Source organism: Miniopterus schreibersii (assembly GCF_964146895.1).
Source record: "Miniopterus schreibersii genome assembly, chromosome: X".
NCBI lineage: Eukaryota > Metazoa > Chordata > Mammalia > Chiroptera > Miniopteridae > Miniopterus > Miniopterus schreibersii.
Genome location: NC_138104.1, coordinates 70,748,999 through 70,776,905, shown reverse-complemented (window position 1 = coordinate 70,776,905; position 27,907 = coordinate 70,748,999). Strand labels below are relative to the sequence as shown.

Genomic DNA, 27,907 nt, shown 5'->3' with positions numbered 1-27,907 from the left:
AAACTACAGAACATTGAAAAAAGAGATAGAGGAAGATATAAACAAGTGGAAAAATATATCGTGGGCATGGATTGGAAGAATTAACATCATTAAAATGTCCATATTACCCAAAGCAATCTATAAATTCAGTGCAATCCCTATTAAAATATCAACAGCATATTTCACAAATCTAGAACAAGTACTCCAAAAATTTATATGGAACCAAGAAAGACCCCGAGTAGCCACAGCAATCTTGAGAAAGAAGAACCAAGTTGGCCCGGCCAGGCGTGGCTCAGCGATTGAGCTTCAACCTAAGATCCAGGTGATCGGGGTTCGATTCCCAGTCAGGGCACATGCCCGGGTTGTGGGCCCAATCCCCAGTTGGTGGCATGCAGGAGGCAGCCGATCAATGACTCTCTCATCATTGATGTTTCTCTCTCTCTCTCTCTCTCCCTCTCCCTTCCTCTCTCTGAAGTCAATAAAGATATAACAATAATAAAAAAAAAAAGAACAAAGTTGGAGCGATCACAATACTGGATATCAAGCTATACTACAAAGCCACTGTAATCAAAACAGCCTGGTACTGGCACAAGAACAGCCATATACGTCAATGGAACACAACAGAGAACCCAGAAATTGACCCAAGCCATTATGCTCAATTCATATTTTACAAAGGAGGCAAGAGTTTACAATGGTGTAAAGACAGTCTCTTCAATAAATTCTGCTGGGAAAATTGGACAGGTACATGAAAAAAAAAATGAAACTAGACTACCAATTCACACCATACACAAGAATAAACTCAAAATGGATAAAAAACTTAAATGTAAGTTGTGGAACCATAAAAATCTTAGAAGAAAACGTAGGCAGGAAAATATCAGACATTTCATGTAGCAGAATTTTCACTGATACAATGCCTAGGGCAAGAGAAACAAGGGAAAAATAAGCAAATGGGACTACATCAAACTAAAAAGCTTCTGCACAGCAAAAAAAATCAACATCAAAGTGAAAATCGAACCCATGGTCTGGGAGAACATATTTGCCAAGGATATATCTGATAAGGGACTAATTTCCAAAGTGTACAAAGAACTCATAGAACTCAACAAGAGAAAGACAAATAATCCAATTAAAAAATGGGCAAAAGACCTGAATAGACTCTTCTCCAAAGAGGACATACAGATGGCCAAGAGACATATGAAAAAATGCTCAGAGTTGCTAATCATCAGAGAGATGCAAATTAAAACCACAGTGAAGTATCGCTTCACACCTGTCAGAATGGCTGCCATTAACATATCAACAAACGACAAGTGCTGGGGAGGGTGTGGAGAAAAGGCAACCCTGGTACACTGCTGGTGGGAATGCAGACTGTTGCAGCCACTTTGGAAAACAGTGTGGAGTTTCCTCAAAAAATTGAAAATGGAACTGCTGTTTGACCTAGTGATCCCACTTCTAGGAATATATCCCTAAGAATTCTGAAACACCAATCAGAAAGAATATATGCACCCCTACGTTCATAGCAGCGCAATTTACAATAGCTAAGATCTGGAAACATCCCAAGTGCCCATCAGTAGGTGAGTGGATAAAAACACTGTGGGACATTTACACCATGGAATACTATGCAGCTGTAATAAAGAAGGATCCCTTATACTTTGGGTCAGCATGGATGGACCTGGAGAATATTATGCTAAGCGAAATATGCCAGTGAGAGAAAGACAAGTATTACATGATCTCACTTATATGTGCAATCTAATGAACAAAATAAACTGACAAACAAAAAAGATCCAGAGACACTGAAGCATGCAACAGACTCTCTTATTTCAGAGGGATGGATGGTGGGTGGGAAGAGATTAACCAGTGAACTTACATGCATATATGCGTAGCCCAAGGACAGACAATAGTGCTAGGAAGGTTTAGAGAGGGGGCAGGAGTGGGGTGGAGTGGTCAATGTGGGGGACAAGGAGACATCTGTAATACTTTCAATAATAAAGATAATTTTTAAAAAGTCACTTTGGAGCAAAAAGGGTAGGTAATTACTATTATTATTTTGTTGTAAATAAATCAAAATTATACCTACTTTTTGTCAGATTGACAAAAATATATATTTTTTGGTGTGCAGCAGAATTTTAGTATTTAGTTTATGTGCGCCATGAGATGAAAAAGGTTGAAAGCGCTGGGTTAGAGGGTGAATCCCAGGGTTCTGCCTCGGGTGTTGGGGTACATAATGATGATATTCAGATAGTTGGGGAACTATAGGAGGAAGAACAGTGACTTTGGAGGTAGAATAAGAGAAGATGAGATGATTAGAAGATATTCAGGCAGAAAGATCAAGCATGTGGGCATATCTGTGTTAGGAAGTACTGGTGGTGTAGCCGGCAAGAAGGCACCAGGTGTTAGACCGGTGGGGTTAGATAGGACCTGGGTTCAGCAACCTCAGTACTTGAGTTCTGGCTAGGAAAGAATTCAGAGACAAGACCCAAACTATAAGACAACATTTATTTGGAAAATCACAGAGGTAGAAGAAGTAATTTGTAGAAGAAATGGGCTTAGGAGACAAGTTATAGAGGCAAAGGAAGGGCCCTTGGAGCTTGAGAGTGAGGAGGTAACAGTGAGGCACCTGGGAGGATGGGGAGATAGAGAGGGAAGGGAAAGGCAAGGGAGTGCTCTGGGGAGAGGAAGAGCAAGCTGGGTTTTCCCTCCTAAGGGTTTTAAGGATGGAGATCTTCTGGGAGGTCCCAGGGGAAAATCTCAATAGAATATTCATCAGCTTTCCAGGTGTGTCCTTTTAGGGTCTAGGTCTCCACTGACTGATTAGTTGTCGCCAGGGCAGGGCGTCATTATCCAGTGCAGCTGGTTCTGAGGTCAGCCTTGAGGTCACTGGTCTGGTTTTGTTGCTTTTCTGGGCCTGGAGCTAAAATACAACTGAAGCCTAGATGTTATCTTTAGGGAGAAAAGGTCAGGGGTTCCAAACCTCAGGACCAGGGATGTGAAAGGTCAGGGGGTCCAAACCACATGACCATCAATATGCTAGAGGAGGAAAAGCCACCCTGGGGGAAAGGTCCCCCCCTACAGTTGTCCATTGCTAGGCACCCAGGGCTTTCCACTCCGGTGACCTTCTGTACCTGGCCCATCATTATTGCTCTGCTCATGTCTGTCTAACTGCCTACCTCACTGGGCTTTGAACTTCAGTTTTCTTATTTTTCAAAAAGGGGCTTGGAGAGTATAATAGTACTTTCCAGGGTTGTTATCGGGAATAAGAAATGATGAATGAACCTGGCCCAGTGACTTGCCCATATTAGGTGCTGAATACACCGGAGCTATTATTATTTCTCCTGTCTCTCTGCTCCTTCTGTCCCTCTGCTTTGTTTCGTCTCTCTCCGCTCTTTCCTCCCCTGTAAAAGATTGGTGGTAGGGAAGAGGAACTGATAAGGGCCGGTGGTTGCTTGAGACTTCCTGACCTCCTATTAAAATGAGCTAGAGAAGGACTTTCAGGCAAGGGTAAGGAAATCCTGGAAATGTGGCTGTTATCCTATGGATTCAGCTCTACAGAAATCTTAGCAATGCCTGGCCGAGAGGTGGTCTCAGGAGATTGAGAACCCTGTTCTTAGAGGTCTGGTATATGGGAGACTAAAAGAGACTTCCTACACATTCATAATTCTTTTAACTCCTCCTTCTTCCCCACCCATTCTTTCACCCTTACCTTCTTTCCTTATCTCTTGCTGGAAAATGCCCCCAGCTCCATTCTCCTTTGCTTTTAGTCTCCACCCTGAGAAGACACTGTGACCTCTCTGCCCTTGCTGGTGTTTTACTGTTTCCATGGAGAACTGGGAGGGTGAATGCGATCTCAGTTGCCAGCCTTGCTCTTCCCCTTCCCCATTCCTCTCTTTGTAGATAGCCCCTAACCCCAATTCCTGAATCCCTTTCACCCTCCCCTCCTGAGTTAGGTGACCGAGCAGAGTGCTTGCAAGCCTCTCTATGGGACGCGGGGGGGGGGGGACACGACGACGACGACACGGACTCAAATTGACTCGAGTTATATACCTGCTGGGGCTGGAAACTGAGAGAAGCTGCTCTTGTCTCAGGGGGCAAGGCCCATCCTCTCCGCCCAGTGCCCTGCCCCACCTCCTCCTTTCTCCCACCCTGGTCTCAGCCACACCCTTTTCTACCTCCTCCCACTTTGCACCCTACTCTGCCAGACGTCTGCCCCTTTTAAGAAACTCCACCCTCACGATAGTCACACCTCTCTTCTGGGTGTAACTCGGCTAGAGACGGAGTCACCCCACCCACTCAATTTGCCCAGCTAGCACTTGAGGATCTGTCCCGTATGAGTGCGAGGTCCCCAGTGGGGCAGCTAGGTGCTCCCAAGAAAGCTTTCCCCAGCAGACCGGAAGGAGTTGTTGCCATTTTTCGCTGAAGCCTCTGCCCTGGGCTGGGGGTGCCTCTATATGTTTCCACCAATTGTATGCATTTGCCCCTCCTTTTTCTTTCTTTTTAGGAAGGCGCAGGGGTGTGGGGCGGTCTAGGCTGCAGTAAAGATTCCTGTCTTGAACGAGTCCGTGTCTGCCTCAACTTTGCATTCAAGTATTGCTTTGGGGCCTGTGTTGGTTTTCTTAGGTCTGACCCCGGCCCTTTTTTCTAGGGTATGTGGAGTTCACAGGATGGGTGGAGAGTGGGCTTGGCCGGAACTGAATTGGTGGAGGTGAAAGGGGAACCGAGGATCCTCAGCTTTGGCCACTTCGACCCAGCGAACCAACTTTATTTTTAGCTGAGGAAAAGAGCTGCCTTGGCAGCAGGGGGAGGATTCTTTTTAGGAAGTCTGCTTTGCTGGCCCCCCAATTTGGGACTGGATGCGTGAGAGCTTTGTTTCCCTTGTGTCGAGGGCGGCTCAGCTGAGTCTGAACTGACTCCCGCTGCCGGGGCCCTCCTCCCCATTTTCCAGTCAGGAGAAAAAAGGGAGGTGGGGGGCCAAGAAAGAGAAGAGAGCGAGTTGCTGTCAGAAAGGGGCGGGTGTGAAGGAAACAGCTGTCTTGCGATCAGCTGAGGAGTATGAGCCTGGGGGAGGATGGCCTGAGTCCGGAAACATCAGGAGTTCCCAGCTAGTGACGTGGGCGGTAAGTGACTCTGGGATTAGAACCCACTCACTCCCATCTCCTCGGTCTAGATTCAGCCCCACCCCACTTATGTTCTTTAGGTTTTAGCGGAGTGGGGAGGGCATAGTTGGGTTGGGGAGGAAGGATACAAAAACTATGTGGAATCAAGTGAAACTCAAGAGAAAATGACTTTGCTAAAGCGCTCAGCCAAGAAGGGATAGGAAGGTTGGGGAACCTCATGGGAGAAATGAAGGGGGGCAAGAATGGATGGCTTTGTCTAACTTAGTCCTTCCTGGCTCACCACTCTCATTTCTCCTTAAGCAGTAAGGTTTGTCTTTGACTTAACCCAACCAAGACGAAGTTGCAGCCAGAGAGTACAGGATTCAGAAGGCCAACACTCCCAGGTAAACCCCCTAAGCACTATCAGGTACCTAGAGATGCTTCTGAAAGGAAGGTAAAGAGGGAGGTGAGTTAAGGTTTGAGCCTAGGCTACTGGGGACATTGATCTGGGTTGTGAGGGCCTGGAGGCAGCCTCAGGGGAGAAGCTGCTTTGGGTGTGCCTTCTCTTTAAGGAGAGGCTGAGCTTGGATTGAGGTGGAAGCCTATGCCATACCCTAGCTCATTAAGTCGTGGCCGAGGTGGTTGGTTCCTCTGTAGGTGTAAGATTGAACCAAATTGCTGGAGCAAATCGACTTGCAATGGTTATTTGGAAGAACTGTGTGTGTGTGCGCTTGTGTGTGTTTAACCCTAAGAATTTGGGGAAAATTAAATCACAAAATAAATAAAAATTATTCTTTGGAAAAATATATCCAAACAGATGGTCAAAGGAACAATCCTTTATTTCCTTTGGTATTATGTTCATTGTAAAGAAAAGCATTTATTAAACACCTGTCTGATGTCACTCAGGCTGGTAATAACTAGGCAGAGAATAATCTTTAAGTTTGGGTTGAAACTAATGGAAACTTTGGTGGTTTGGAGTAGCAGACATAACAGCTTTAAAACTAATTTCACCACTTACTAGCTGCATTATCCTTAACAATCTTATCTCAAAAGAAATTTGGGTAGATTAAATACCATAGTGTATGTGACAGAGGCTGCCTGCCACTCCATGAATATCTCAGTTTCACTTCCTTTTCTTACTCAGTTTGAGACTCTTCTCTCTGGAACACCGCTGATAGAATTAGTGCTTTGCTATCTTTAAAGCACCTTCCAGATGGGGAGAAAGAGGACTCAGAAGATTGAATTAGCTTGCCCAAAGGCTGAAGTTAGAACATGGGTTTTATTTACTTTTGATTTAACATTGTGCCCACTGGACTTCAGCACCTCTTTGAGAAAAGACCACTAGTCTGCCTTTCCCCTCATTCTTTGGGCAATGTAAACAGGATGATATAACCAACAGGTCCTTTGGACAACAGATACCAGTGACTCACAAATGACCTCATCCCATTCTTCAGATTTTTTGGGGGGAGGATTCTTATAGATGAGGGTTTTTAATCTTTGGTGACTATTGGAGACACAGAGAATGGGCTGGGAATAGTGTTTTCAGGTTAGCTTGGACGGCAGATAGGCAGGAAACACAGAAAGAACAGAAATATAAACTTAGTTAAAGTGACACATGCATCTAGTCCATCCTGAAAACCAAACTAGATAATGGCTCTACTTTCAGAGCTCTGGGGAGCTATAGGTCCCTCTTGTTTAGGCTTTCAGGATACATTGGAAAGAAAATTGGGGAGAAAGCATGAACTAGATGGCTACCACCACTCCTCTACCCCTCACCCCTGTTATTCTAGTATATGTATTTCTGATATGAAGCCCTTGTTGGTACAGCTAATTGAATTCCAGTAATCAAACCACCAAGCCTAGTCTAGTCATCTTGCATCTCTAGGTTGTGTGTGCCCAGTAGTGAGGAAGAACAACCATTTTTTCTTTCTCATTCTGGCAGGGGTAGTACAGTAAACCCTCGATTTTACTGACCTCGATTTAACAGACTTCACATTTAATGGACAAAATTTCCAGTCCATATGTCATATGTGAAAATTAACACCCTGTTAATTTTAAAATGCTTTTAACCAAGGTTTACTTATAATTAAATTAACAAGTTATTTTTTTGTTATTTAGTTCACTGTTATTTTAAACAAATTTTAACGAATAGGCCATATGTTGGAAAAAAACTAGTAATTTTGCTGACATAAATAAATATTACATATCTACAACTATAATCTACATATTTAAATCCAAGAGTCACCACTGGTAAACAATGTTTGTTATGTGGTCACCTGGGGTGATTTTCTGCAGCAGTTTTTTTTTTTTTTTTTTTAATATATCTTTATTGATTTCAGAGAGAGGAAAGGAGAGGGAGAGACAGAGATAGAAACATCAATGATGAGAGAGTCATTGATCGAGCCTGAAACCCGGGCATGTGCCCTGACCAGGAATCGAACCCCGATCACCTGGATCCTAGGTTGACGCTCAGCCGCTGAGCCACGCCCGGCCGGGCTTTCTGCAGCAGTTTTAACCAGTGACTTGTGCTAACCCACGCCCCAGCTATGTGCATTTGTTTACTTGCAGTGACTGGTGAGTGAATGCACATATTTACTAGACTTATTCAGTATAAATTTAAAAATACTATAATAGATATACAAAACTTTTCTGTGAAATTAAACTTTTCATACATAGTTAATTTTTATCTTTTGTTAATCCTCACTCGAGGATATTTTTTCCATTGATTTTTTTTTTTAAAGAGAATGGAGGGAGGGAGGGGGAGAGAGAGAGATGTGAGAGAGACACATGGATTGGCTGCCTCCCATACCACCCAGGGTGGTAATGAACTGCAGCCCAGGTATGTGCCCTTGACCAGAATCCAACCCATGACCCTTTAGTCAACAAACTGACTTTCCAACCACTGAGCAACGCTGGCCAGGGCCATACATACTTACTTAATTTTAATTACACAAACGTGTCTACATAAATAAAAACAGGTAAACTAACTAATTTGACAATTTTTTAACATACGCATCTGGAAAACCTACATTATTATATAATGACATTTGGCTTTAATGGGCACCCCATTGCTGGAATTAGTCTGTTATATAGAGGTTTTACTGTATTGTTATTTGACACATTTATATATTTACTCTTGCCTTGAGTCAATTATAGTTTATTACCTCACTTAAATTGATGAATAGTGAGAAGATTGCCTTTGAATATATAATTTATTTAGCAAATATGTGTTGGCATACTGTGTCAGGCACTGAGAAAATTGTTTAAAACTTTTATTTTATTTCTTCCATCTTAAATATTTTCTTTTTGCCTCCCCATCCAAACCTCAATCTTCCTTCAAGTACTATTTTAGTCCTTGGCCTGTACATCAAACCTTCCTTATCTCCTCAGCTATTCCTTAGAAATTGTACATCACTATCTGGTCTGCTCATTTGATATTTATCATAGATGAACTGCCTTGGAATGTACTTATTTCATGATTTTTCCTTAAAACAGTATTTATAGTATTTCCTCCATTGTTAATCCCAAATTAAATGCCATTTCTATGAAAACTTCCCTGATTCTTGCATATAAAAGTAAACTCTGTTGAGTTTCCATTTCACTTTACCTGTATTATCTGGAACCTACGCTATACTCTTTCCTGTATTACAGTCATTTGTGTACATATTTAAGGCCCTATCCCTTTTTTTAGACAGGTGCTTGAGCACATGTACTATGATTGTATCTTCAAAGTACTTACCCAATTTTAAACACTGGGAACATATTTTATAGAAGATCTTCTAAGATTTAGCTTCAAAAACTCATGTTTTTGTCATTGAAGGAAAATATGATTGAGATGATTGATGTAGATGATCATCTAGTACAATTGGCATCTCATTACTAAGGAGAGTGTTATTGAATTACATTGTCATATCTGGCTCATTACCAAAGAATGTGAGACCTTGTTTGATTTACTTTTTGATTCTCATATAACGTTTTCAATTTGTGTTTTATATCTGAAGTTGGATTTCTGATGTATTTATTATCCCCAACTCAGCTTTATCATCTTCCCTGTTTTCTCACCTCTAAAATGATATGGTAATTTGTGATTACAAGTAATGTAAGTAAAACACATTGGACCCAGTTCCTGACTTCTAATACATATTTTATAAGTGGAGGGTCTCATCATTTTTGTTACTTTGAGTAATTTATTTAAATATTGCTTGTGTGTTTGGAGAAGAGGAAGGTAGGTTAGTGGGATAGGAAGTTGGATTTAAATGTCTGTAACATGCTAGGTGCTTTGTATAATAAACTTAAAGATATTAACTGTACATTTATACAAAATAGATATAATGTGGGCAAACCAAACTCTGGGATTATTAAACACTTTAAATTAAGGAGCTATAACCTAAGTCTAGAGCCAAATTCATGTATTTGATACCAATCCAGGTATCAAATATCTAGCATTTTGCCATTTTTTTTGTAACCTCAATCTCATCATGTCTAAAATAGAATATGTCATTACCCCTAGACTCTTCCCCCACCCCTCATTCAAGACTTTTCCTTTTCACTTCCCTGGTTCTGCAACTTACCATCATCATACCCTTGGTGAAGTTATTTAAACTCTACACTTGACTTTTCTCATCCATGAATTGAGAATAATAGTAGAAATTACCTCATAGGGTTGCCGTAAAGGAATAAATGTTAATTTTTAAAGCACTTAGAAGAATACATGGCAGTACAGTAAGTAGTGCAGAAATATGGCTGTTGTGGTTCTCATACTCCATACTCGAAATGCTGGCATTAACTTTGCCCTCTCCCTCAGTTTCCTTATGTACTTAGTAGCCAAAGGCTCTTGTTAAAACTTTGATTTAAAAATGTATTTTAAATTGGTAATGAATTCCACATTGCTCAAAATTCAAAATATACGAAATAGATGTCCCCTAGCCACCTATTTTGCCTCACTTAAGGCAACTAAAGTTACCTGTTTATTAGGAATCCTTCCATGGACATTTTATGCATATCAAGCAAATGAGTCTCTATATGCATATATACTTTCCATTCCCTTTTATACACACATAGTAACACACTCAGCATATTATTTCACACCTCGCTTTGTCTACTTAAAAGTATACTTTGGAGACTTTTCCATATATGTATATAAAGAAATACCTCATGCTTTTGTATGACTGCATAGTTTTTCAGTGTATGGATGAGTCACAATTTATTTAAACAGTCTCCTATTGAGTGACTTTTATTATCCCCAACTCAGTTTTATCATCTAGCCTTCACACACACTGGGGCCCTGTCCATTCATCTTTCTAGCTTTTGGGGTGCTCAGTGTAAGAACTGCCCCCTGCCCATCTTGGTCAATGGGAGAGACTCCCTGTACTCCCTGTCTAAGATGGTGAGTGGGGTGCTGCAGAACCCGTCTTCTGGAAGAGTGGAGATGTAGGGGCCCTCAGCTGGCCTCTGATGAACATCCACAAGGGGGAGCCAGTTGGAGTCCCAGGGCACCCCTGGTTCCCTGCGCATGCAGCATCCTCTGCGCAGCACTCGCATGCACGGCTGCCCCTCAGAAGTGGCCAGTCAGGCCTGCGCTCCGGCTAAGGGCAGCATACATTTGTTCTTTTAACAGACCACAGTAAGTACTCAGTGACTGTTAGCAATTATTATTCTTTCATCACCAGTCTATTGTTAACGTCATGCTGTAGAGTAGCCTCCATGCGGAAGGTTTTCCCAGAGGCCCATTTCAAAACTACTCTCTAGAAAATATATGGTTAAACTATCTGAAAATATCTGTGTACTCTAGTTCTTTAATAATCTTTTTCTAAATTAAAAACGTAGGTAATGCTTTTTAAAAACCTGCCTAGAATCTCAAAACCCGAAAACACTGATTTTCATTTTTCAACAGTTCTAGCATTGCTTATAGGTCAGTGGCTGAAAGTGAGTGATACCTGCTCAAGATCTTTCTAAATGATTGGTTTATTGTCTTTACATTTGTTTTTCTTTTAGTAGACAGTTTTTCTTTTACTTTTTATTAGATTTATTGGGGTGACATTGGTTAATAAAATTATATAGGTTTCATGTGTACAATTCTATAATACATCATCTGTATATTGCATTGTGTGTTCACCACTCAAAGTCAAGTCTCCTTCTGTCACCATATATTTGACCTCCTTTACCCTTTACTACCTCCCCCCTCCCCCCTTTCCCTCTGGTAAACACCATACTGTTGTCTGTGTCTATGAGTTTTTGTTTGTTTGTTCATTTGTTGCTTTCAGTTTTATATCCCACATATGAATGAAATCACATGGTTCTTGACTTTTTCCATCTGACTTATTTCGTTTAGCATGATATTCTCAAGATCCATCCATGTTCTCACTAGTGACAGTATTTCATTTTTTCTATGGCTGAGTAATATTCCGTTGTATATATGTACCACATCTTCTTGATCCAATCATCTATTGAAGGACACTTTGGTTGTTTCCATGAGTAAACAGTTTTTTAGAAAGAAGGTGCTCATTACATTTGGAATATTAGAAAGTAGTAACGGAGCACTATAATTTGAGTCAGAGGATAAGAGTTCCAGTTCTGATTTCATCGCTTCTAAACTATGTGACCTTGAACCTCCAAATTCATTATCTATGAAATGGGAATGGTACACGAGAGCTATTTCCCTACTATAAAACTATGTAGATGCACATGAGAGATTATTATTTGTGTTGTCCACATGCTCTGTCTTCTTAAGGTAGTAGGTACCTTCTTAGGTCTGTGTCAGGGTTCCCAATACTTTGCTTTCTTTTGAAGTTGTAGGCCCCTGGCTCTAGCTTGCTTCCCTCCTTAAAGGTTTAACTTCTTGATTCATCCCTATACATTTTTTTCCTCTCAGGGCTGACCAAAGGGTGAGATGCATTCTTATATAGCCAGCCACCTGCCCCTATCCCTTAGAAGCACTGTTCACTTTCATATAACAAGCAGATCACTGTGGAAAATGGCACTTGTATAACCAAGTAATCTTGGGAACATGACAAAGGTAATATAATCTTATCAATTTTCTGTGGTCATGGTCTCTGGAATAAGATGTGTGAAGTTCTACATATATTAGCCCCCTGTGGATAGGGCTCAATCTTCCTATTTTCTCCTTTATTTCCTCCTCCAGTACCCCCTACATTAGGAGAAGGACCAGAAAGTCTGGCTTCCAGACACAAAGGCTTGAAGAGCCAATCCAGGCAGAATAATGGTTATTATCTCAAGTAGGTAATTTGCATTTCTGAAGCCCTCCTGCCTAGTGATTCACATCTCCATAGCTCAAGACATATACCTTAATCCCCTTTGGGTATTTCCTCACCACTTTCCTCACAGATTCCGTGCAGCTGTCTGGTTCTAGACACTTAAGAGCAGCAACTCCAACTTTAGAGAAAAGTAAAAGGCTTTTAAAATCCTCTTTTTAAAAAAACACCAAAACCTGAGCTTTCCTTACGACTATTCTGTAGGCCCTAATTTCCTTCAGTTTTAAATTTTGGGTGGCTAAATATTAAATAAAAACATATTTAAAAGAGAAGGTTATACACCTTTCTGATAGCTTTCTCTATATTCACTCCTACTAACGTTTAGAGTGTTGTCCATGGTTATCTAATGGCTACTCCAATTGACTGTCCTTTGGGTGAGAGTACAGTTAGCAAAAATGGCTGAGATTCTTGATTGTCAGCTTATGCCATTTGACTAATATACTTTTGATATAGTTTGGACAAGAAGTATTTTTCAAACTCCTTGATTATTGCTATTTTAAATATTAATATTATTGATTATTATAATATATTGTTATTAAATAACCTTCCTTATTCCCATGATCATTCATTCATTGCATATTAGCACACTGCATGGAGGAGATACTCTGCTAAAAAAATTGGGACACAGAGAGGAACAAGACTAGGTATCTACTGAAAGGCTCACCTGGTAGTGAAGGAAACAGACTATGCCTCTTTGTGCAAGATACTGTAAACACTTGAACACCTATTAACTTGATAAATACAACAACCCTATGAGCTGGTACTGTTATAGTTTTCTTTTTACAGATGGGAAAACAGACTCAGGGGTATGGAAAAATGTAGCCAAAGTCTTATTGTTAGGTTGCAGAGTCAGGATGTGACCCGAAGCACTCACTCCAGATCCCACATGTTTTTACCACACTTGGGTAGCAATGTGGAGTATGGACTAGAAGGGGCAGTGACTGGGAGATGATGAAGGGCTAGGTTTAAGAGATATTTCTACAGTAGAATTTATTGCAGCTGATAACCAATTGGCTGGAGATGGAGAGAGAGGAGTCAAAAGTGACTGACCCTCAGGTTTTTAGACTGAGACTGGGTTGATGTGGTGCTATAAATTGAGATTATAATTATAAGAGAAGAGAAGGGTTGTGAGGACACTGAGTTTATAAAAGAACTATTTAATGCCTAGGATATATCCTTCTCCTAGGGCCAGAGCTAAAGATGATCATCAACAATAATAATGGTGGTGATTTTAATGATAACTAATTATATTGAGAACTTTTCATATGCTAAGTACATTTACATATACTAATTCATGGAATACTCACATTAATCCTATTAAATCAGTACCATACCCCCTTTTCTTGGCAGTGAAGAAACTGAGGTTCAATAAGGGCTAAGTAGCTTATCAAAGTCACTTTCCTTCCTCATCCTTGCTGTCTCATAATCCATAGGAGTCGAGGAAGACCAGATAGGAGGTGGCGCTTGTAGGTGTTCCTGGGTAGAAGTAATGAGGCCTAATGGGAGGCTGTGTGACTGGAGAATTCTCTTCACTCTCCTCCGGACTTTTCTGGCCCCTGGCTTCATGGTGGCCTCTCCAGATTACATGAGTTATCTGACCTAACATTCCCTTTCTACTGTTGTACCTCTGTTTTCACTTCTCCTTGAAATCACAGTAAACTACCTCCTCTGGCACATCATACTTGATAGTTAATTACACATCAAACATCTCTCATATGTAACCTCTCTAGTTTTCTATTCCTGTCTAATTCCTGTACTTGATGAAACATACTTCCTCATTCTCCTTTTCTGTCACTCATCACAAACCTTGGAAAATGCACTGAATACCCACTACATGCCAGGCACTGTCCTGAGCCCTGGAAATACATCACTGGAAGAAACATCAAAGACGAAAATCTCAGCCTGCAAAGAGCCTACAGCCTAATGGAAAACACAGTTTTCTGCATCTGACTTCTGTGCTTATTCTTTTTTTTTTTTTTTTAATTTTATTATTGTTTAAAATATTACAGATGTCCCTTTTTCTCCCCAATGACCGGTTCCACCCCGTTCCTTCCCCCTCCCCAGTCCCTCTCCCCACCATTGTCCGTGTCCTTGGGTTGTGCATATATGCATATAAATTCTTTGGTTACTCTTTCCCCCTCCACCCACCCACCCTCCTCCATCCCTCTGACATTCATCAGTCTCATCTATGCTTCCATGTCACTGAATCTATTCTGTTCATCAGTTTATTAAATTCTTTAGATTCCACGTATAAGCGAGATCATGTGATATTTGTCTTTCGCTGCCTGGCTTATTTCACTTAGCATAATGTTCTCCAGGTCCATCCATACTGTCCCAAAGGGTACGAGATTCTTCTTCTTTACAGCTGCGTAGTATTCCACGGTGTAAATGTCCCACAGCTTTTTTATCCACTCATCTACTGATGGGCATTTGGGCTGTTTCCAGATCTTAGCTATTGTAAACTGTGCTGCTATGAACATCGGGGTACATATATCCTTTCTGATGAATGTTTCAGGATTCTTAGGATACATTCCTAGGAGTGGAATCACTGGGTTGAAAGGCAGCTCTATTTTTAATTTTTTGAGGAACCTCCATACTGTTTTCCATAGTGGCTGCACCAGTCTGCATTCCCACCAACAGTGTACTAGGGTTCCCCTTTCTCCACACCCTTGCCAGCACATGTCGTTTGTTGATTTGTTGATGGCAGCCATTCTGAAAGGTGTGAAGTGATACCTCATTGTGGTTTTAATTTGCATCTCTCTGATGATTAGTAACGTCGAGCATTTTCTCATGTGTCTTTTGGCCATCCGTATGTCCTCTTTGGAGAACTGTCTATTTAAGTCCTTTGCCCATTTCTTAATTGGGTTGTTTGTCTTCCTCTTACTGAGTGCTATGAGTTCTTTGTACACTTTGGAAATTAGCCCCTTATCAGATTCATCCTTGGCAAATATGCTTTCCCAGACCGTGGGGTTCCTTGTATTTTGAGGCCGTTTTCTTTTGCTGTACAGAAGATTTTTAGTTTGATGTAGTCCCATATGTTTATTTTTTCCTTTGTTTCTCTTGCCCTAGGAGATGTATTAGTGAAAAGTCCACTGCATGGGATGTCTGTGACTTTACTGCCTATGTTTTCTTCCAGGATTTTTATGGTTTCGTGACTTACATTTAAGTCTTTTATCCATTTTGAGTTTATTTTTGTGTATGGTGAATGTTGGTGGTCTAGTTTCATTCTTTTGCATATGTCTGTCCAATTTTCCCAACACCACTTATTGAATAGACTGTCTTTACTCCATTGTATGCTCTTGCCTCCTTTGTCAAATATTAACTGACCATAATGGCATGGGTCTATTTCTGGGGTCTCTGTTCTGTTCCATTGATCTATATGCCTGTTGTTGTACCAATACCAGGCCGTTTTGATTACAGTGGCTTTGGAATATAGTTTGAAGTCTGGTAATGTGATCCCTCCCACTCTGTTCTTCTTTCTCAAGATGGCTGCAGCTATTTGGGGTCTTTTTTGGTTCCATATAAATTTTCAAAATGTTTGTTCTAGGTCTGTGAAATACTGTGCTTATTCTTGACTACACATCTTCCTCCATTAACTCCGCCCCACCTCCAAGAGACTTTTTAGAAGCCATAGGACTTTGCAGAGAACAGTTTGAAAATTTTTGATTCTAGATGTAGAAGTTGAGGCTTAGAAAGAAAAAGGCCTTTACAAAGATAATGGGATGTGATTCCTGCGCATTTAACTCCCAGGTCAGTGCTCTCTGCTATATTTGCTGACTCTCCATATTTGGTTGACTCAGATCTAAAACTGATAACAATTTGCCTACTATAATTTCTGACACATAGTAATTATGGAGAAGATTTGGTGAATGATGGATGTATATATGAGTGCTCTACTCATATACTTGGAACAAAGAAAAGAAAATCTATGCACTTTGAGATAAAATTGGTAATATTTTAAATTGTTAAAATTCTCCAAACTCTTGATAGTGTCCCAGAAATTTTCTCATAATCCCAATAGAAGATTCTTTGTATGTGTTTGCCACTTAATTAAGACTGGTTTCCTCCATTCTGGATTTTCAATAAATAAGGAATCGTGTTTAGAATTATCTTTTACTTTTTGTGTGGTCATATTATAAAACTATATTCCTGCTAATTGTACATTTTTTGTATTTTAACTGTATTTGGTCTCAAATGGCTATTGTGAAGAGACCTGTAAATGAACATTTCTATAGGTAAATGTATTTGATGCCCAAAGCAATTAACTGATTTATGGACAACCTTTTGAAATGCAACCAGGTCATAAATGAGGAAACTAATTGTAATTGACTTGTAGACACTTAGTGTGACCTGAAATCTGACCAATTAAGTCATAAGCAAGCTGTGGATTCATCTTCCTTGCCCTGTGTTTTCCTCTCTAGTGAGATTAGACTGTAGATAGATCAAAGGAAATCTGGTTAAAAAGATGCTGGTGTGTGCTTCTGGTGGGAATGATTGTGATGGTGCAGGGCAGTTGAATGAGGCCACCAAGTATCTTTTTTCGTAGGAGGAAAAGCTATCAGGGAAATAAAAGACTGCTTATAGTAACTCCACCTGGCAAGTATGTTTAGGAGAGGTAGAAAGATAAACTATTTCTTTAGAGAGAATTGATGCTGATGTGTAAACAAGTTCACTGGGGTAAATATCCACACAGGAGCATGGAACTCCTTAGAATAAGAACTGAGCCAGGAAGGGGAGCATTCTGGAAACTAGCTACGCTGATATTCCTATGGATGTCAGATGGATTGGAGAGATTGGAAGAAGCAGATTTACATGCATACAGAATTTGAGGGGATGGGGCAGCTAATATTATTGGGGACAAGTCAAGGCCATCTTGATGAACAGAATATACATATTAGAATGTTATCCAAATACTGACTTTTCAGTATCTAGTAAGTCTTGAGAAATAATGTTCATAAAAACACAAATAGGTGTAACCAAGGGTAAATGGCATGTGTATATAGTGGATTAGATCTTATTTTAAAGTTGTCTTTCTCTTGTGTCTTTTCCAGATATGGATCAACTCATAAACAACTTGAAGGTCCAACTTAATTCAGAAGGTGGCTCAATGCATGTATTCAAACAGGTCAGTTATCAGGAAAAAGAGATACTAATATTGTGCCATAATACTGTTGAGTACCTCGTAATCATTATTGAGCTGAAGATCACTTTTCTTTCTAACAACATGTTGAGGACTGAAAAGGGGCAAAGAAGGGAGATTTATAAGAAGTACCTGAATGCTCGGGTTTCAGATTAAAATAGGGAGTAGATCTGGCCTTAAAGAAACGTAGCCTCTGGGATCAAGGCAATAGGGGTGTGGATGAAAAGGGGCCATGTGCTAAACCTGACAAGCTCAGGGAAGGCCTGCGTGGCAGCCTTGCGCACTCAGAGACCTAAAGTAACCACAAGGATGGTCTGAAATGAAAACTTTTTAAACTAAAAGCAGTTTATGATAAGTGGTCATGTCCTAAGGCAGCATTTTTCCCTAACAAAGGTTAATTTTCACCTTAACTGAGCCTGTTGATTGTCCTTTTGCATCTACGATAACATCGTTGGAAAGTCAAAGTAATTTTCCTTTTCCCGGACCCCTCAAAGCTTTTCCCGGACCCTTCAAAGCACAGACACTGCTCTGCGGAGACCACAAATCCCCTCATTGTTACTGAGTTAATTGTTGACTGGTAACTATTCTGTACCCACCAATGTAAAAGAAGTGTGCCCATCATTTTATGTTTTATCCAATCGCAGAGGTTTCCCCGCTTTGCTTTCTCCCACCTCCCTGATCTATCACCAATGGATTTCATGTAATCCACTTATGCCTCCTCTTTTGATTGTAATGTATAAAACAAAGTGCAAAACTGCCATTCTCAGGAGCATTATCTCAATCCATTGAGGTTTTGGCTTCTGGCAATTGTCGACAGGTTGGCTCAAATAAACTCACAAAAATTCTTCACAGGTTTGAATGATTTCTTACGTTAACAGGGGCAAGATTAGACACTTGGTAAAGAACAGCAACTATTTATCTAGCACTATTCCATAAATGCATTATCTTATTTAATCTTCACAATAACTCTGTTGGATAGTGTATTAGTCAGGGTTCTCAAGAGAAATAGAACCAACAGAATGTATATGTCTCAATCTCTCTCTCAATAGATCTATCTATCTCTATCATCTATCTATCTATCATCTATCATCTATCTATTATCATCTATCTATCATCTATCTATCTAAAGACAGAGAGAAAGATTTTAAGGGATCTGCTCACATGATTGTGGAATCCTGGTGAATCCAAAATCGAATGAGTAGGCTGGCAGGCTGGAGAGCTAAGGCAAAGTTGCAGTTTGAGTTTAAGGACAGTCTGCTGGAAGAATTCTTTCTTGCTTGAAAGAGGTCATTCTTTATCTGTTAAGGCCTTCAAGTGATTGGATGAAGCCAACCAGCATTATGAAGGGTGACCTGCTTTACTCAAAGCCCAATGCTTTAAATATTAATCTCACCCAAAAATATACCTTTCCTGAAACATTCAGAATAACATTTGACCAAGTATCTTGGCACTGTGGCTCAGCCAAATTGACACATAAAATTAACCATCACAGATTGATATTCTTAATGTTCCAATTTTACAGATAAGAAAAATTTGAACTTCAATGCTCCCAGAACAAGGATTCAAAACAGATTATGTTTTTTACAGCCAGGAACTCTGTTAGATGTGGAAGTCCCATTTTGCTCAGGGTTGAGTTCTAAAGTCACTGTATATGTGAAACACAAATACAGTCAAAATTACCCTTGAAAATCTCTTAAATTGCTTATAAAATTAAGTATATCATTTTGTATATCTAGTACAGATCTTTTTTTAAAAGTCACCAGATAAAGTATCTGGCGTCATTACAAAAAATATTTTTAATCATTAAATGTTTTGCCCTTGGTGTACAATTGAATTTGTTTAAGTTGCATGTGCATATGATACTTTTGTACTGTTTTAATGATATTAAACCCAATTTAATGTCTTGTTTACCTTATTTGTAGCTATTGCCATTTAGGGACTATTAGCACATCAAGACTTGCTAATTGTTGCAAAACATCTGCTGTTTGCTGGTTCTTAGTCATAGTTAATACTAAAAGGAAGCAGAGTATAAGTGTTAGATAAAAATCTATTGGACTTGTAATAAAAAATACTCAGTGAAATGTTGTCAAACATGCATAACTACCTTATTTTCAAATCTCTGTACACCTAAGTACAGTTCCAAAAATATTTTTGATGTGTTGTTTAAGTATACTAAGGTTCCAGAATTTGAAGCACTTTGAAATTGGTTCAATGTGTAGAAATTCTGGATAGTAGATGACCTAAGCACTTGTTTTTTGTTTCTTGTCATTTCCAAGATACCTTGGTTTTAGTAAAGCAAAGGTGCTTGTGGTACATGCCCACAGAACACTGGCCATGCCCGAGGGGACAAAGACTCAGAGCTTGTATTCTATAACAATACAATGCTGGCAACATGCCTCCTGGTTTGGTCTGTTATATGATTTGTTTGTGTCATGAGGTAGGATTGGTAGGTGGCTCTCTAGCTCAGTACACACATGCTGCTCCTCCTTCTTTGAATTCTTATACCACCATACCGTATAATGAATGAGCACTTGGTTGTCACCTACCCTTTGTTTCTAGTTTGTGATTATTCCCTGAAAGTACAACTTCTTGGACTAAGTGTATGAGCAACTTTAGGGTTCCTGTTGTACTATATATGTCTTCCCCCCTCCAATTTATTATTCGTAACATTTTGGCATACAGGCTCAAATTTTCACCCTCCCTCCCCTCCCCTCCCTCCCTCCCTCTCTCTCTCTCTCATTTCTTACCTTTGAAAGTAATTTGCATCAAGAAACTTCACTCCTAAATAATTCAGCATGCATCACCTACAAATAATGACTTTTCTCCTACATAACTACATCAACACTATTACAACCAAGAAAATAAACAATATCTCTGTAATATATATACTTGGGTCATACATTTCTGAAAGGTTCTTAGTGATATCTTTTCCTATGCCGTTCTTTCTGCCTGGCATGTGCTTCAATCAGTCTATCTAATTTATCAAATCCCACGCTTTCCTTAGAGTCCAAATTCCAATTCCATTTCTTTCATAAATCTTCACTGATAACCCCAACTCTTACTAATCTCTAGTGCACTTGAGCGCCTGGAATGCTAAATTATCTGTATCAGTCACTCATGTGGTTCTGCTTATTACTTGTTCTCTACACTCACAGCCTATATTCTTATAGAAAATGATACTACACGTAACCTTTTCTTATGCTTTCTGTTGTAACTTTATTTCTCAATATTATTGACAGTCATGATAGAAAGACTATAAGAACAAATACTCCTTCCTGTTCTTTCTTAGAGATTCCTAGTATTCTGCCTCTTTAATCTGGGAAGGGGACTAGCCAGATGAAGAGATACATGGGAAACATAGGAAAAAATAGGAGCTTAAGTTGATTTGGGGATTCAGAGGACAAGGAATTTTTAAGTTAAACAGAACTATTTTTTTGAAAACTTCCTCTCCATATCCTCCCTCGTCCCCACCACCAACAGGATTCAGCTGCTCCCTTACCGGGGTGGAGTACATCCACCCACGAGGGATGGAGTACTTTAGAAGTATGTGAAACAGTGGGACAAATCATGGAGTCATCAAATAATTTGATGAACAAACTTAAAAATTTGTCCAGGAGAGAGTTCATATGCTGTAATCTTTCCTTTTAATTTTTAAAATAAGTTCAGAATTCCACAAATAAAACAATCTGTATCAATTGCCTGATACAGTGCCTAGTACTGATGCTCAGTAAAGTTTCCCTTTCTTCTTCCTCTTTAGTATACTCCTGCCTCATTTTTTTCAGCTCCTTATATATTCTGTCCATGAGAAGAGAATGGAGATTTCTTCTTTTCATTGCTCACATGTCTCTTCTTTAGGGCACTAGCACTGACTGTTTTGCATCTCTCATTTGTTTATTAATTTATTTTAGGTCACTGGCTCTGTTCAGATCAGAGATCCCCCAAAGACAGCAGGCAGAGGTAATATGACATCTCTACCACTTCTGGATGCCAATCCCATGGAGAACCCAGCACTGTTTAATGACATCAAGATTGAGCCCCCAGAAGAACTTCTGGCTAATGATTTCAGCCTGCCCCAGGTGGAACCAGTAGACCTCTCCTTTCACAAGCCCAAGGCTCCTCTCCAACCTGCCAGCATGCTACAAGCTCCAATACGTCCTCCCAAGCCGCAGCCTACTCCCCAGACTCCTGTAGTGTCCACTTCGGCATCTGATACAGGCACTTTAGCAAACATCCCTGCCGTTCTGACTCCAGGCTCTATTCTGGCCTCCTCTCAGGGCACTGGTGGCCAGCAGATCTTTCATGTGATTCACACCATCCCCTCAGTCAGTCTGCCAAATAAAATGAGTGGTGGCCTGAAGACCATCCCAGTAGTGGTACAATCGCTGCCCATGGTGTATACTACTTTGCCTGCAGATGGGAACCCTGCAGCCATTACAGTCCCACTCATTGGAGGAGATGGCAAAAATGCTGGATCAGGTGAGCATCATGGTGCCCCTTTCCTGGGCTTCACCTTCATCAATCTATTCTCTCTCTTATTTTTTAATAGTTGACAGTATTACAGATGCCCCCAATTTTTCCACCCTTTGCCCCCCTCTGCCCAGCCCCCTGCCCCACCCCAGGCCTTCACCACACTATTGTCTCTATCCAGGGGCCATGCATATATGCATATGTGTTCTTTGGTTAATCTCTTCTGTTTCCTCTCCTGCCCTGAGATCCCTCAGTCTGGTCCATGCATCCATGTCTCTGGACCTGTTTTGCTCATCAGTTTATTTTTTTTCATTAGATTCACATATAAGTGAGATCATGTGATATTTGTCTTTTTCTGCCTGGCTTATTTCTCTTAGCATAATACTCTCCAGGTCCCTCCATGCTGTCCCAAAGGATAAGAGATCCTTCTTCTTACAGCTGCATAATATCCCATGGTGTGAATTTTCCTCAGCTGTTTTATCCACTCATCTACTGCTGGGCACGTGGGCCATTTCCGGATCTTAGCTACTGTCATCTATTCTTGTTTTGAGTTGTTCTACCTCCTTGCACACAGCTTCAAGCATAATCTTTCACGCACCTTGGTTTTTCAATGCTTAAGAATGTACAGTGACTCTTTTTTGTTTAGTCCATGCTTCTCAGACTGGGGTATGCATATCCTTGAGTGAAATACTATGTATCTTCCTGGAACCTATATATTATTTGAGAGTAAGTAATTTAAAACATTTTATATTTTAAAAATATGATTTTATTAAAGAGAAAAATATAAAATTTGAGTAACATTTTAAGATAAAACACAAACTTTCAAAATGATTTTAAGCTCACTAAGGCTTGGGATTTTCCAGGAGAGTGTATTTATTCTAGGCCATTAGGAATGCTTTGGTGGACAGGTTGAGAATGTTTCTAGTCCTACATACTTAGCCAGACTTAGCTCCTGCCTTTCCTAACACTGTACTTTGTTTCTCCCTGCAGGTAAAAGTCTTCTTTGAAATATTGCCATTTTCCCTGTGTTCCTCTGCATTTAGCACCTGTCACCCTCCATTTTACTTTTTACTCGCCGGTATCACAAGTACATGGGCATTCTTCCTCACGGAATTGTAAATTCCTCCAGGACAAGACTGTATTTTATTTCTCTTTGTGCGTCTTCAGAGAACCTAACATAGTGGTAGATAGTAGTTGTCTCACAACAAATAATTTGATGAACAAACTTGAAAATTTGTCCAGGAGAGAGTTCATATGCTGTAATCTTTCCTTTTGTTTAATTTTTAAAATAAGTTCAGAATTCCAAAAGGTATAAAGTGAGTCTCCCTTTCACCACTATCCCCCACCCACCCAGTTACCGTCCTGAAAGTATATCCACTTTAGTTTGTAATTGGGAATGATCAAAGAAAAATGTAAGGCTTCTTGAAGTTTTTCAAGATATTCAGCTTCACCACATCTAGCATTCTAATCAGTTTTGGATGTTATGCCTTAGGAAGGATGTTAGGAAACTACAGTATAGTTAGAGGAGAGAGATTAGGATGGTGAGAGGACTCAAATCCATGTCAAATGAGTAGCTGATAAATGTTTAGCTTGAATTAAAAAGACCAAAGGGGAGAGACATGGGTGGAAATGACTAGGAACCAGATTTCAGCTCAGTATATATATAAAATAAACTTCCTAAGAGTTTTTGACCTTTGAAATCCAATGCCTTGTAATCATTGCATCACTAAATGTAGGATACTGAAAAACAATATACTAAGTATCAAGTTGCTGAAACTCTGCAGTGTTCTTTGAATAAAAATGTTGCCATTGGCTAGTGGTTAATTTTGATAATGTAAGTATTCATAACAGTCTTGTTTTTGAGATCTCCTGAAGAGGTTTATTAAAATATGGTTATAAATTCTTATATAGGGAAAGAGAGCCAAACAAAAAAATGAAATGGAAAAATAAAATTCCCTGTGTGAGAATTTGCTGATATCAAGACAGTGGTAGCACCTAGGAATGGTTTGAAGGGGCTTTGAATTCCCACCATAATACCCATTAGTCCACTGGAGCCAATTTAAATAATAAATTTTAAAAGTGTTTTATGTAGTTTCATGCTAAGCTAAGACTATTAGCCCAGTGGTCTCCAAAATGGTATGCTTACACCTCAGGTGAGAGAGGTGCACAAGACAATTGGAGCACAGGGAGAAAGTATCAAAATTTCTCTTTGTATTTTCTCGCCCCTTACATGTTATTTTTTGTTTATTTTCATAATGTACACAAAATTTTAATATACATTTATATCAAACACATATGCAAACACATATATATTGAGATGCACACTTAAAACTTTTTTTAAATCCTCACCCAAGGATACGTTTATTGATTTTAGAGAGAGGAAAGGAGGGAAAGAGAGTGATAGATACAGAGACACAGAAACAGAGACAGACAGACAGAAACATCAATTGGTTGCCTCCTGCATCCCGCCAGACCTGGGATTGAACCTGGAACCTAGGTATGTGCCCTGACCGGGAATCAAAACCACAGCCTTTTGGTGTACGGGATGATGCTCCAGCCAACTGACTCACCTGGCCAGGGCTATGCTTAAAACTTTTTAGTGAATGGTGCACAATCAATGTATGGAGGTGACTGCACTAGCCAGATCCTTCCCCATTCAATCTTATTACCACCCTTAAGTTTCTTCTATATAGAAATTTTGAAGCTTTTACTAGATCGAGGAGCCTGCTGACCACAGGATTGAGTTTTGTTAGGTGTCAGAAATTGATAACAAGTAATTGATAATAAGAAATATTTGAGGGTTTCTCCCAACATATGGAGGGAAAGGGAAGGATGTAATATGTATCAGACACCTACTAGGTACCAGGTTTGCATTTCTTCTCATTGGCTTGTTTTCATTTAGGAGCACAAAAGCCAAAGGATGTGTTATTACCTCTGGGCTGAGAGTAGGCATTTATCTTAGGACAGCCAGGGAACTATTCAGAGAGTATGATTCAACAAACATGCATTGAACCTGACTTTTAAGCAGACCCTCTCCTGGGGGCTGGAGATAGAGAGTTGAATTGTAACCACACCCTATCCTAGAGAAACCCACTATCCTATCTCACTCACCATCCTAGAGAAGCTTATTCTAATGGTACCAGAATGGTACTTACTACCTTTCCCTCAAAAGAATTTCTGTTTGCAGCTATGCTAAATATTTTAAATATTCTTCTCTTCCTTCTATACAAATATACTTCTTCTGTCTTTGCCTTTTCTTTATTTCTCTTTCTGCTACTTCTCATTGTGGGCCAAACTGGGAATACTGAAAATGATGACAGAGACACATATATTTGTAGCCCACACTGCTCCTTTTCTTTGCTTTTAGTGAAAGTTGACCCCACGTCCATGTCTCCACTGGAAATCCCAAGTGACAGTGAGGAAAGCGCAAATGAAAGTGGATCGTTGGCCTTACAGGGACTACAGCAAGAGTGAGTACTTTTGTCTTTACTTCAAGTCCCTTTCTGTGTATATATGTGTGTGTCTGTGGTAGAAATGGAACAAATTCTCAAACACAATAGTAAAAATTTGGGGACAACAAAATATAGGAAAACTGCCTTCCCAGCAAAGGTATGGGTTTGTGTGCATACATGTGCATAGACATACATATTATGGCAGAGTTATGTTCTAATTCTAGATCATCAGTTTTACCCTTTAAAAATCTAATTTCCTATAAAGTACAGTTGCATAGTGTTTCTTTCTGTAAGTTTAAAGCAGCCTTGTCTTCTAGTGTTGGAACTAATAAAGTAGTGTATTAGCAACCATGTTGTATGACAAATATATTTCTTTAAAAACAAGAATGAGACTTATTAGAGTGAAATGCTCACACTGTTTGGGAACAGAAACCACCCAAGGAAACATTGCCACCTCCTGGAACCTGCACTTACTGAGCAGAATGGGCTAGTTGAGGGAATTGCTTGTACTATATTAATTATTTCTTCTTTTAAGGACCTAGTGTTAAATTTGCATAACTTAAATGCATGTATGAAGCATTCCCACTGTATGTACATCCATTTATTTAGCCTTTACTTTAAAATCACTCTTTGGCCTTATTTCTCTTGTTTTGCTCAGACCAGCAGCAATGACCCAAATGCAGGGAGAAGAGTCCCTTGACTTGAAGAGAAGACGGATTCACCAATGTGACTTTGCAGGATGCAGCAAAGTATACACCAAAAGCTCTCACCTGAAAGCCCACCGCAGAATCCATACAGGTCTGCCCACCTCCACACCCCCATACACACACACACACACACACACACATGCGTGTGCACACATACACTCAGAGTCTCTGAGAGATAGGAAGAGAAGAAAGTCTTCAAACAAAGACTGATTCATTTATACTTATGGGAATGGGCTCCATTCATGGCTTTTACTCCTATGTCTTGTTCTTCCTCTAAGGTAGCTTTTATAAAACCAGCCTATGAGTACACTAAGCCTGATGTCTGCTGAATGGTCATCATTTTCATTGATCACCTGTGGTTCTTTCTAATTGAGAAGTTGTAACACACAAAGATTAAGGCAGCTAAGTCATCACTGCCTCCCTTGCTACCAGAGCCCCACAGGTTTTCTGAGTATTGAAAAGCTCAAAGGCGGTTTAAACTATGTGAAATTAAAGCGAGTATTTGAGCTCAGCACCATCCACCAACCTATAACATATGCTTGTTCACATTTGAAAAAAGGTGCACATTAGAAAAAATAAGTAAAGTAGAACTGGTGGGATTGTGTCAAACTGTGGGTGGGGGGCATCTGCCCCATCTGGGGGAGAGCTGTCACTCAACTCCAAATAAGAATTACTTCATTTTCTTAGAGACAGTGAACAAAGTGCCAGAGGTCAACTTTGCCTACATTTAGTTTTCTAACTACAGGGAAAATATTTTAAATCATGGAGGCAGAAGCAAAACCTGTCTTAATATTTATTTTATCGGGAACAATGAGAGACACTTACTAGACTCTCAATTTTTATTTGTTTGTTTGTTTGAGCAGATATACTCAATAAAGATTAAATTTTTCTTTCTGCAATTAAAAAAACAGTGATTTGGAGGGATTTTTATATATACGAAATACTAATCCTCTCTCACTTGTATGCATTGCAAATAAGTCAGTGGCTTGTTTTGTTGCTGGTATTGGTTTTCACTTTCTTATGGTGCCTCTTGTTAAATGAAAGTATTAAATTTTAATGTAAAAACAAAAAGAATTACCAAATTTCCCAAGTTTTAAAGAAAAGCAGAAGATCAAGATTTTTATGGGAAATGCCCTAGATTTTGAATATTGGCATCTAACTAATATTTTTGTGTAACACCATGGATTTAAAGAAACCTTCCTATGTGCCAGATATAGCTTACCAGTCATCAGTTTATACCCTCTTCCTGGGAGACTCTTCCTCCCAAGTCATCTCTAGCTCAGAATTGAGACTTGGACACCCTAGACAAGAAAGGGACCTTCTTTTCTTGGAAACATAATATTCTGTTACATTTTTCATGTTAGGATTTGTAAAGAAGGATCAGAGTCCTAGTTGCAGTGCCCTGAGGCTATGAACAGGTTACTGATTTCCAGGGTGTATTCTCTCGACATTCCCATGACCCTCTTCCTTATTTATTGATGTTTTGTTTACTTCTCCTCCATGTTCGATTACTGGATGGAGTCCTATTCTACTGACCATATATGTATATAGTTGAAGTTGTGAGATTTGAGTAAGCTTGCCTTGTTCTAATAACCGACAAGTCTAGCATAACTAGAACATATTGCATGCAGTGATTGGTGATAGAAACATCGAGGTGCAAGAGTGGAAAGGGGAAGGATACTTAAGAGGCTACTGTTGTGATCCAGGCCACAGTTAGACAGATAAATAGATAACAGAGATAGATGATAGATATATGATATATATTAAACCTGAATTTTCTTTTATTTATTTATTTAAATTTATCTTT

At 39.7% G+C, this 27,907-nt stretch overlaps 1 protein-coding gene across 1 annotated transcript in view; it reads left to right on the top strand.

The window, feature by feature from the left end:
- The window catches only part of KLF8 (KLF transcription factor 8), a 120,286-nt gene that overhangs the window by 67,431 nt on the left and 24,948 nt on the right, over positions 1-27,907 (top strand). Inside the window, exons 3-6 of the mRNA XM_081126127.1 lie at positions 17,386-17,459; positions 21,383-21,950; positions 25,309-25,411; positions 26,052-26,191. Of these exons, the coding sequence (XP_080982253.1) occupies positions 17,388-17,459; positions 21,383-21,950; positions 25,309-25,411; positions 26,052-26,191 (883 nt within the window). The 5' untranslated portion in view covers positions 17,386-17,387. The remainder of the gene's footprint in view (positions 1-17,385; positions 17,460-21,382; positions 21,951-25,308; positions 25,412-26,051; positions 26,192-27,907) is intronic.